The sequence below is a fragment of the Myotis myotis genome, unplaced genomic scaffold, assembly GCF_014108235.1.
Source record: "Myotis myotis isolate mMyoMyo1 unplaced genomic scaffold, mMyoMyo1.p scaffold_m19_p_2, whole genome shotgun sequence".
In the NCBI taxonomy this organism is placed as follows: domain Eukaryota; kingdom Metazoa; phylum Chordata; class Mammalia; order Chiroptera; family Vespertilionidae; genus Myotis; species Myotis myotis.
In genome coordinates, this window is record NW_023416324.1 from 119,600,847 (window position 1) to 119,613,192 (window position 12,346).

At 36.3% G+C, this 12,346-nt stretch overlaps 1 protein-coding gene across 6 annotated transcripts in view; it reads right to left on the reverse strand.

Annotated features, from left to right (window-relative positions):
• ROBO1 (roundabout guidance receptor 1) overlaps nt 1-12,346 on the reverse strand; it is a 448,126-nt gene that overhangs the window by 33,363 nt on the left and 402,417 nt on the right. For 4 of the 6 annotated variants that reach the window (XM_036349265.1, XM_036349266.1, XM_036349267.1 and 1 more), the window contains 3 exons: nt 7,298-7,633; nt 5,224-5,331; nt 1,312-1,456 (listed from right to left, as the gene is read on the reverse strand). In XM_036349265.1, coding sequence (XP_036205158.1) covers nt 1,312-1,456; nt 5,224-5,331; nt 7,298-7,633 — 589 coding nt within the window. The remainder of the gene's footprint in view (nt 1-1,311; nt 1,457-5,223; nt 5,332-7,297; nt 7,634-12,346) is intronic. The other 2 variants (XM_036349270.1, XM_036349268.1) reach the window with 1 other exon arrangement.

Sequence of the window (12,346 nt, forward strand, 5' to 3'; positions counted from 1 at the left end):
ATAACACTACAGAGACTTTATTTCCAGAAGAGTTGGAACTATAAAACTGGTATGTGTGTGTGTGCAATGAAAGAACAATGCACTTCTATGATAGTCACTAAAAAGAATGTGTTTTCAGGTAGATTCTGTAGGATTTCTCTGGGGTGTTGTTAATTCCCTACATCCAGTGAGTTCTCCTCTACTGATCAGATTAGTGAAGCAGCTGCTTTGTTTTGTTGGGAGGTACCATGTCCAGTTTGACAGAATCTGAAGTGTGGATGAAGTACACAAATTTTCTAACTGCTGCCATATGTAATATTCACACTTGTTAAATCCTTGTGAGAGACAATTCAGTCAAGTTTAAATTTCCATAGTTTTCAGCATAATGTGATATAATAACAGAGAGTTTTCAGGATGCTGTGGGTAAGACACAAATCCACATAATTACTTTATGAAAATTCAGAAATGTACAATAAAAGTTCTGATATCATATACGTATATCCTATCTACTAAAGAGGGAGTATGCTAATTGACCCTCATGCTGTCGCAAAGATGACAGCGCCCACAGCCAATAAGGGAATATGCTAATTGACTGCTCCACCCTCAAAGATGGCGGCACCCACAGCCAAGAAGGAGGGAATATGCTAATTGACTGCCATGCCCTCAAAGATGGCAGTGCCCAGGCCCCTCAGCCCCCCAGCCACCCAGGGCCAGCCCGAGGCACAGGCAAGCCTTGGCTGTTGGCTGCCCAGCCGCCCAGAGCTGCCCAAGGCTCAGGTAATCAGGGCTGGCCGAGGCTTGAGCTGCCAGCAGTGGCAGCACAGAGGTGTGATGGGGGTGTCGCCTTCCCCTGATCACCAGGTTGCCTCCCACCACTGAGGGCTCCCGAACTGTGAGAGGGGGCAGGCCGGGCTGAGGGACCCCCCCACCTCCAGAGCATGAATTTTCATGCACCAGGTCTCTAGTATTATAATAATAGATATGTGATATCATCATATATTCATGCTTATATATAAATTGTATGTATATAATATAAAATGTATAAGTAAATTGTATATATATATATATATATATATATATATTGTGTTTATATCTATGATTCATGATTCTTAGCTCCAAAAGAAGTTTCCAAAGCACAAGTTCCTTTTTTTTTGGCAGCACTAAAGAGGGTTTATAAGTCCTGCTGACCTATCGTGATACTGTTTTATTCAGAGACAAGTGTTTTTGGACTTTAGGAATCAGTCTTGCCTTGGTGATCTAGTTTAACAATTATTTAATATGGGCTTAAGAAGTCACATATTCCACTTACATCCATTCTGAAATTCCTCTTACCTTTCATCCACAGAAATACTGAACTCTTCACTGTTGCTATGAGGAGGAGGATGCGCCGGGGGAGGAGGAAGCAGATCTGCCCAGTTCATGCCGCCCTGTTTTGGTACTTTGGGTGTCCGTGCCCCTTTCTTGTGCCCTTGACTCCCTTGAAAACAAATGAAATTCAGTCTTTTATTTCTGGCCTCTAAAATTTTTCCATTGTCTATGGGTTAATTATTTTCTGTAAATATGACCTTATTATAATTCATATATATAGAGAAAAACACACTTTTCTTCATTAATTTTGAACAGAACTGTACAACAGAAGATGTACAATTTAACTGCAAAATAAATAGCAAAAAAGCAATAAAACCATAAATGAATTTTATAAGTCATATCATTAATAGCAATCTTCTTACAGCAATTAATTGCACTATGGATTATCATCTAAAACAAATGAGCTGTAGACATACTTTCTGAAATTCCTTTTTAATATTTAATTACCGGAACTTTAAATACAATATGATACAGATATAATCTATTAATGTTCCACTGTTGCACTAAATCACTGAATATATATAATTTGTACTTGCTCATTGAAATGTTTTCGGCACAATAGAATTACTAGTTTTTGTCAGAAAAGCAGGTGCAGATGAAAATAATTGCTGGAAGAACTAATGTAACTAACAACAAAAGAAGCATAAAATTATTTTTAAAAAGAGGGAGAAGTATATTTAGCCATTGTTTCTATAAATTTATGGCTTGGAGTAAAATGATATTTCTTGCACATTCTTAGAAATTGGAAATAGCCCAACTATTCATGTGCCCAGGTGTTGATATTTTAGATTTGGCATATTCTTTAAACATAGGTAGTTGAACATTTTAGAGTATTCATTTCAAAATAACTTGAGTCAAAAGTTATTTTGAGATAATATGGTCTTTATCCTCTCCCTCCAATATGATGCATTTTAGATTCTTACATAAATTATAGACAATGATTCTATAATTATTTTTCACACATGATCCCTCAAATTCTGTGAATTGTGTTGATCTTAATTTTTAAAACCCCTTTGAAACAGCTCCAAGTTACACAGGGTCTGAAACAGGTCATATGAGCCTTATTTATTTATTTATTTATTTATTTATTTATTTATTTTGTCACCTGGGAATTTTCAGTCAAATTTTAGTGTTTGTTAAGCCAGCCATTCTTGCACTGGTATGTTACTGCACCAAGAATGGGCCCAGAGACAGGCTGTCACTAATAAATTATGATTGTCTCCATTCTTTTCTCCTGCACTCACTTGGCCTGTGTTGGAATGGCTGAGCATGTACTGTGGAGTTGACTATACCCAAAGCTTTCATCTTGATTTACTGGCACATATCTACTTTAACAACTCCATCTGTGTCCTCAGACCTAACATCACAACAAAAATCTCTCCTACACTTCATTTGCTTGCTTCCTTCTCTCCCCTAATTATCACCAGACTTGACATTTTTTTATCTATTCACTGCATATTCACAGAATACCTAGTAATAAATAGCTGCAGAACATCAGGATCTAGACATTGAAGCTGAGGGATGGAGAAAGTCAATTGAAAATTAGCAACCCAGAATTATATTTTCCCCATATACACTAATAAAAGAGAAAATGCAAATTGACAGTACCTTCACAACGCCCACCAGCTAATCAGGAGTAAATATGCAAATTAACCCAACAAAGATAGTGGGTTAATTTGCATACGCAGGCGCCAAGCGGCTGGGGGCGTCGCCATCACAATGGCGATGATGCAGGCATTCTACACCGCCCCAGCCTCTCTGGGCCTCTGGGCAGTGTGGAAAGGCGGAAAGGCAGCTCTGGCTGGAGCAAAGGCGGTGCCGGCAGCCAGGGGAAGGAAGGCCCATTCTTGCATGAATCTTCATGCATTGGGCCTCTAGTTAAGTTATGATTTTTTAAATGGCTAAGAATTCAAAGATGAAATGGCATGAGATATCAATATTAACATTTTTTCTATGGTTTTCACAAGAGTAGATATTTGAAAAATTTCTCTCAATTCAGGGTTTACTTACTTTAAAAAAGTAATTTGATAAGATTTTAATTTTTTAAAAAATCAACACATGGTAGAATAAAAATAGATATAAAAAATAAAGAGCTATTTCTCAGCTTCTTTAATTCAAATATGAGAACACAGACTAGAAAATGCCCAATCTCCATGTCTTAATCAAGGAAATATGGGAAAATGCAAATACAATCTACACTAATAAAAGAGAAACATGCAAACTGGTGTCATTCTGCTACGCCCACCAGCCAATCAGAGCAACTATGTAAATTAACTCAACACAGATGGCGGTTAATTTGCATACTCAGGCACTGAGCAAAGACTGAAGACTGAAGACTAAAGAGGCTTGGCTTCTCTGCTGTGGCCGGAGGGGAGAAGCCAAGCCTCACTGTGGCCAGAGGGAAGAAGCCAAGCCTCACTGTGGCTGGAGGGGAGAAGCCAAGCCTCACTGTGGCTGGAGGGGAGAAGCCTAGCTTTGAGGCTTGGCTTCTCCACTGCAGCCGGACCAAAGGCCTGGGTCCCGGGTGCCAGAGGAAAACTGGTGCCAGCAGCCAGGGGAAGGAAGGCTCATTGCTCAAATCTTCATGCAATGGGCTTCTAGTCTATATATATAAAAGCCTAAGCAACTGTCATGGCGGAACAACCAGAACAACCGGTCGCTATGACGTGCACTGAGCAGGCAGGCAGGCGAGCCTTTAGGAGCAAGCAGGAAGGCAGGTGAGTGGTTGGGGGTGAGCCATCCCAAGTTGTGAGAGGGATGTCTGACTCCTGGATGTCTGACTGCAGGGATCGGGCCTACACTGGCAGTCAGACATCCCCCGAGGGGTCCCAGATTGCGAGAGGGTGCAGGCCAGGCTAAGGGTCCCTCACACCATGCACAAATTTCATGCACCGGGCGTCTAGTATTCATTATAAAAGAGAGGTAGAGACACTTGGCTAAAAGCACCTAGCAATAATTTTAGTCCAGATGTTTGGAAGTGATATTTCTACTCTGTCCTGGGGAAACATAATAAAGTCAAGATCAATTGGTTGTGTTCTCATTGTGGTGTGACTTGCCACATGTTACTTCTAATAATGAACTGCCTTTAATTAGAAAAACAAAACTTAAGTACTAGCAAGCTCCCATCTGCAGGCCCTATCAGGAAAACAGCTGGCAAACAGCTGCAACAGCATGAAGACCACAGGGAAGAGGCCTCAATGTGATTTCTGAGGTACTTGCAGACTTAAGTTGGGAGGTTGCTTAATGAGGTTTTACAGCAAGAATTGAGGGAGTAGAGAGTTTACAAACTGAGGCAGGTTCCTACTGTACCTAGATCTCACAATATTGTTGCTGAGGCTTTTGATTCTCAAGTGTCAAAATTTTATGTGCCTTCAAATGGTAACATTTAGCAGATCAACTATATGTGCAAAATTTTTAAAATTATATTTTGGCTTAGAATTGGTGAAGGTGTAACAGCCTTTAAAGACTACTTCATGCTTCTGGCTTTATGAAACCTCCCCAACAAGGAGGAAAATAAGATCGTCAGTCTTTGTTAGCAAATAGAACATAAAATGGTTTTGTGAATGGATAGTCCTTCAAATTACAGAGACAAGACCCATATATGAAAGATTAAAATTATATGCATATAAGCATAACCAATGGACACAAGACACTGTGGGGTAGGGGGAGGCCGGGGGAAGGTCAAGGGGAAAAAAAAGACATATGTAATACTCTTCGTAATACTTTAAGCAATAAAACAAAATTTTAAAAAATTATATGAAGTTATAGACATGTCATATATACACTTCAGTTCATTAGCATTCAATTCATAATCTTAGAATGCAGCATCTTTGGAAAAGAACTTCTGAGACTTTCTCTCTCATTCCCCTTACTTACCAGATGTACTACTGCCCCGGTCGGAACTATTGTAGGATCCTCCTGTATTCTGGTCATATGATTGGTTGTATGGGATAGTTGGAGGAATTGTGTCATTTGCTCGATAATCTAGACATTTTGGATGAAAAAAATTAAACATTTATTTTCTTTTTGGTGCCTCAATCATTTACCAACAATTAGGCTTTTTAAACCATCATGTTGATCACTTGCTAAGACATGTGTAAATGTTCCAGAGGAAAAGTCAAGAAAAATTAAAGACCTTTAAACATGTATCCTTTAAGATTTATAAGGAGATTTGACTTGGGGTGGTAAACACATGATACAATATACAGATAATGCACTATAGAATTGTATACCTGAAACCTTATTTATTAACCAATGTCACCCCAATAAATTCAATTTAAAATATTTTAAAAAAATGATTTACAAAATACAAATTCTTTGCATCATTTTTTTCCATGAATTAGACTAAACACAGATGTGAACAAATCCTATGAGAGACTATTTCTTCTCTTTAAATTCTTTGTAAATCAGGTTGGACAGAAATCAGATTTTCTTAACTTCTTACCTTTATAAATATAGTAACAAAATCATTTAAACAATAAGAAATCAGGAAATACCATGTCTTTGAATCATAAAAAATAAGTAAAATAAAAAATAAAACTGAAACTTGTCAGCAAGATTATATCTAATAAAAATATATCCATGATAAGAAAGCAAAGTATTTCAATCTGCCACCAAGGCAAAGGGAAAACTCCAAATGATAAACTCACCACTGGAATGTAATGAGTAATAATCTGTCAGTCTAGTTGCATGCCAGGGTCTTTATTATAGTTTCACATACCAAGTCTGTTTACAAGCAGTCTAAACAATAAATCAGAGTTCTGAAATATTTGTACAGAGGGCTGTCAGACCTTTCCACGGTCCGCAGTAAAGCCATGTACTATGGAGGAATACTGTAACAATAGTTTGAATGCTCACTGCAAACTCTATTATTGCAGAACAGTCTTATTCATCTTTGTCAGCCTTTGTCATGAACTTGTGCAAGAGTCTTAGGAAATATTTATTAAATTGGGTTATTATGCCAATCAAGTGTTTTCTTAAACTTAGAAAAAAGCAAGGTATGTATTATTAAATTAGAACATATAACACTAACTTAATCAAACGAAATAGTAGGTTTTAGCTGTTGTGTAATCTCTAACTGTATCTGTTTTATTTTTTAAAAAAGAGGTCCCAACTCAAGGCTAAAGAAAATATGTTTATATCTCTAATTATCTACAATAAAATGTATCTTTTACCTGGACATTTATACAAAATTGCCTGATCTATTCAAATAAAAGCAATCATCTTTTTTATGACATAACTTTACAAATCATGTTATTAAAGCTGTAGCCTGAAGGACTACAAAGAAATCAAATACCAGTCTCTTCAAGCTCACACATATTACAATAGAGAAACATTCCCCTCTGGCCATAAAATACCATTCTGCTGCGACAAGTTAACACTAAACTCAATTTATTTTAGGTTCTATCCTGACAGACTTCAATCAGGTCAACCAAAGAAACTTAGGTTCTACAATCATACAGTAACTGCATGAGGTGAGAGAGAGACAGCAAACTGAACCACTTCTCCAGTTCAATTTAATTATTTTTCTTCAGTTTGATATAAAAGTGCCATTCATTTATATGACCATATAGAAGCAATTATCTTCCATCCTTGACTGGAAAAAATGGAATAGTCTATTTATTTAAAATGTGAGGTATTGTGACGGTTGTCCATTTGCCTTATGAATAAAAGATCGTCTGTCCTAAGCAATCCCTCACCTACGATTAAATTTAAATTAATCTCAAAACCATTTGAAAATACTTATATTTATTTTAAAATCAATTTCCAAGGTTATTGTTGTGCTAATTAACTCTATGACACTGGACATTGTGAAACCAAAGAAATAAGAATACTTTAGTGACAAAGGAAAGGGTTCGCTTGCTAGTGCCGGATGAGTTTCCGCACGTAGGGCAGAAGGGGTAAGGGTACCGATACAGAAAAGAATGGGAATGAAGGCAAAGCTCTTCACCTTTGTTTAGTTTGTTTTGCTCCATGATGTTATACTGAATTGGTGCCATTTCTTGTTTCTGCTGCCCGGGCGGCTTCCAGTGCTTCTCGCCGGAGTCCCCACTGCCATTGTTCATGTTGTTGCTGAGGTTGGACTGGATGAGCTGCGTGGTGGCGTAAGGAGTGGGCTGCCCTGATGGATTGACAAAACGCCCATCCTTCAGATTTGGGCTATTGAAGGTTTTCATCTCATTGATTTTGTTACTAAGGTCCACATCACCATAAACAGTTGACTCAGGGAGCATCAGATTTGTTTGTTTGTTATCCAGTTGGTTGTTATAATTTGCTATACAATCAGCTATGTGCAACGAAGAGGAAAAGGAAAAAGTCATTCTCCATGGTTATTCGTTTTAAATTTCTTTGTAAGTAGCTTTGCGAGTCACAGTAAAATTGTTATGTAAAGAACAAATAGGCTCACATAAGATAGAAGGAAAGGACCAAGTATTTACATGTACTTTCTAAAGAAAACAATTAAAATTTGAAGAAATAAGAGAGGACACATGGAATTTATGTAGAGAGTAAATAATTTTGAACTTCTACTACTAGTGCTATATAGTAAATAATTTTCCCAATTTAAGATAACTTTTCTTTAACAACCCTATTAAGAGGAATACCACCAAAATAATACATACATGAATATCTTTATGTGTCAAATTAAAATTTTCTAGTCTGTAGTGATTGAGCTACTTGAAGCTACTGGTTAGCTATTGAAGCAATAGAACAAAGTGTATAAGTTCAGAATCCAAACAAAGAAAAAACAATGTTGCCCCCCTATCAAAGAACATGAGATTTAAGTATTTTAGAAAGTACCTCTGCTCAAAAGATATGAGGAACAGAGGAGTGATAGTACATAGTGCTCAGGAAATTTTATTAGTTATTCTCTTGCTCATGTAGGATAATCATTATCAGGGAAAGATGCTAATTATTTTTTCATGGTTTTACAAAGTTGGAGGGACCACAATACCAGATATTAAGTTATACTACAAAGCTACTGTAATCAAAACAGCCTGGTACTGGCACAAGAATAGGAAGAGAGATCAATGGGACAGAACACAGATCCCAAGAATGACAATATTGATGGCAAAAGGAATCATAAGTAACTGGGGTAATTTAGTAAAATAAAATATGAAATAATGTCTATTATCTCAATTTCCCTTTAATTTTTCCTTCATTGAAATATTTGAGAATGAAATAACTGATATATTTATATAGGAATATTTAAAGACTGTTGTTAAAATATTTATAAAGTAGGAGAAAGTCAAATCATAATTTAAATTTTTTTTTTAAATATATTTTATTGATTTTCTACAGAGAGGAAGGGAGAGAGGTAGAGAGTTAGAAACATCGATGAGAGAGAAACATCGATCAGCTGCCTCCTGCACATCCCCCACTGGGGATATGCCCGCAACCCAGGTACATGCCCTTGACCGGAATCGAACCCGGGACCCTTCAGTCCGCAGGCCGACGCTCTATCCACTGAGCCAAACCGGTCTCGGCAAATCATAATTTAAATTTAAAAATTTTTAAAAAATCAGTGAAGCTACAATGATAACAATAATATTATGTTATTCATGCAGTTCCTAGTGGCACCAATATTAACAGGTCACCTTGAAGATTGGATATCTTAAAAAAAAGATAAATGAACATGGTTGATATTAAAGATGCAAACTTAAATATGATCTTAAGAAAAATTGCAACTTCCCTATATACTAAGTTCGATTACTTGTCATTTCAATAATAAATTATCAGGGAGCAGAAATATTTTATTCATCTGGCCTTTAGCAATTCTAATTTCTAGGTATTAACTTTTGTTGAATAATGGTTAAGAAATATTATTAAAGTCCACACAGATTTGGCAACATCATTTCTCTTCCCCAGTCTTTCTAAGTGAGTGCTAGGACTTTCTGAGATAAAGGACATGTTCTGTTCTGCATTGTGAATGCAGTAGCCACTAGCCACATGTGGCAACTGAGCACTTGATTGTGGCTAGTAAGAATGGAGAACTTGAGAAAATCTGATCCAGAAATATATTAAATCATACACCATGACCAAATGGGATTTATTCCAGGATGCAAGGCTGGTACAATATTTGCAAATCAATAAACATGATACATCACAAAAACAAATTAAAAGACAAAAATCACATGATCGCACCAATAGATGCAGAAAAAGCATTGGACAAAATCCAACACCCATTTTTGATAAACACTCTCAGTAAAGTGGAAATAAAGGGATAATACCTCAACATAATAAAAACCATATATGACAAACCTACAGCCAACATAATACTCAATGGGCAAAAAATTAAACAATTTCCCCTAAGAACAAAAACAAGACAGGGATGTCTGCTTTCACCACTCTTATTCAACATAATACTGGAAGTCCTAGTCACAGCGATCAGACAAGAAGAAAACATAAAAGGCATCCAAACTGGAAAGGAGGAAGTAAAACTCTCATTATCCACAGATGACATGATATTGTACATAAAAAACCCTAAAGACTCCATAAAAAAAAAAAAACCAACACAAAAAAAACCCCTACTAGATTTAATAAAGGAATGTGGCAGTGTAGCAGGATACAAAACTCATACCCAGTAATCGATGGCATTTCACACACCAATAATGAATTCTCAGAAAGAGAAACTAAATAATCTCATTTATCATAGCAACAAAAAGATTAAGATACTTAGGAATAAATTTAACAGAGGAGGCAAAAGATTTATACTCAGAAAACCACAGGACATTGAAAAAAGAGATAGAGGAAAGATATAAACAAATGGAAGAATATAACAGTTCATGGACTGATAGAATTAAAATCATTAAAATGTCCATATTACCCAAAGCAATCTATAGATTCAATGCAATCCCTATTAAAGAACCAATGGCATATTTCACAGGTATGGAGCAAAAACTCTAAAAATTTATATGGAACAAAAAAAGACCCTGAATAGCCGTAGCAATCTTGAAAAAGAATAAAGTTGGAGGGATAACAATACCAGATATCAAGTTATACTACAAAGCCACTGTAATCAAAACAGCCTGGTACTGGCACAGGAAGAGGCATATAGATCATTAAAATAGAACAGAGAGCCCAGAAATTGACCCAAGCCATTGCGCTCAATTAATATTTGACAAAGAAGGCAAGAGCAATCTCTTCAATAAATGGTGCTGGGAAAATTAGACAGTTATGTGCAAAAAATTGAAACTAGACCACCAACTTACACTATACACAAAAATTAAAATGTAGGATGTGAAACCATAACAATCTTAGAAAAAAACATAGGCAGACAAATCTTAGACATCTCTCATAGCAATATGTTTTCAGGTTCATCTCCTAGGGCAAAGGAAACTAAGAAAAAAATAAATAAATGAGAATACATCAAAATAAGAAGCTTCTGCACAGCAAAAGAAATAATCAACAAAATGAACAAAATGTTCTCTCCACTATATGGGAGAGCATATTTTCCAATGATACATCTGATAAAGGGTTAATATCCAAAATATATAAAGAACTCATACAACTTAACAAAAGAAAGACAAACAATCCAATTAAAAAATGGGCAAATGACCTAAATAGATACTCCTCCAAAGCAGACCTTCAGATGGCCAAGAGACATATGAAAAAATGCTCAAAGTCACTGGTCATCAGAAAGATGCAAATTAAAAGGACAATGAGGTATCACCTCGTATCTGTCAGAATGGCTACCATCAACAAGTCAAAAATGAGAAGTGCTGGCGAGGATGTGGCGAAAAGGGAACCCTAGTACACTGCAGGGGGGTAATGAAGACTGATGCAGCCATTATGGAAACATTATGGAGTTTCCTCAAAAAATAAAAAATGGAATTACCATTTGACCCAGTGATCTGACTTCTAGGAATATATCCTAAGAAACCAGAAACACCAATCAGAAAGAATATATGCACCCTTATGTTCACAGCAGTACAAGTTACAATAGCTAAGATCTAGAAACAGCCCAAGTGCTCATCAGCAGATGAGTGGATAAAAAAAGCTGTGGTACATTTATACCATGGAATATTATGCAGCAGTAAAAAAAGAAGGATCTCTTACCCTTTGAGACAGCATAGAGAGACCTGGAGAGTATTATGCTAAGTTAATTAAGCCACTCAGAGAAAGACTAGTATCACATGATATGTGGAATCTAATCAAAAAAATAAAATGATGAACAAAATAGACCCAGAGGCATAGAAGTACTGATCAGACAGTTGAACCTCAGAGGGAAGGCCGGGGTGGGGAGTGGGTGGGTGGGAAGAGATCAACCAAATAACTTGTATGCATATATGCATAACCCATGGGCACAGACAATAGGGTGGTGGAGGTCTGTGGTGGGGTGCGGGGGCAGGCTATAAGGAGTCAACGGAGAAAAAAGGGACATATATAATACTTTCAACAATAAATATGAAAAAAAATAGAATTCTTCATTTTAAATTGTATTTTTAAAATTTAAATAGCCACCTATAGCCAGGGGCTACCATATTGGACAACACAGCTCTACATATTAACTTAAATGACTAGTATAATTTTTTTTCTCATATAGAGCTCAGCATGGTCTTCCTTTTATAATTATGTGACCATCCACCTGAAGGACAACTAGCATATGCACCTTTGGAGAACATGGACTTGGGTCACCGGGTTATGTTACATTCCTATCCATATCTATTGGGAGTTCTTTCCAGGTCAGAGTTACAGATTACACTTCGATTGCTCTTTATATAACAGATATACCGTCTTACTTAAATGCCATGTTCTGTTTCCATGTTCTTAATTCAATGGGTTATGAATTATTTTACTTCCGTAGTCATATCTTCTGATTCTTTACGATTCTTTTAATATTCCCATATTGTGAATGTTGAGGTTTTTTAAAATAAAAATCATTTATAATTTTTTGTTTATCACTTCAAATTTTACATACTACACATTCATATTTTAGCAAGACATTTTAGCAAAGTATTTTACTTGCATAAATTTCTGAACCAAGAACATACAATACAAA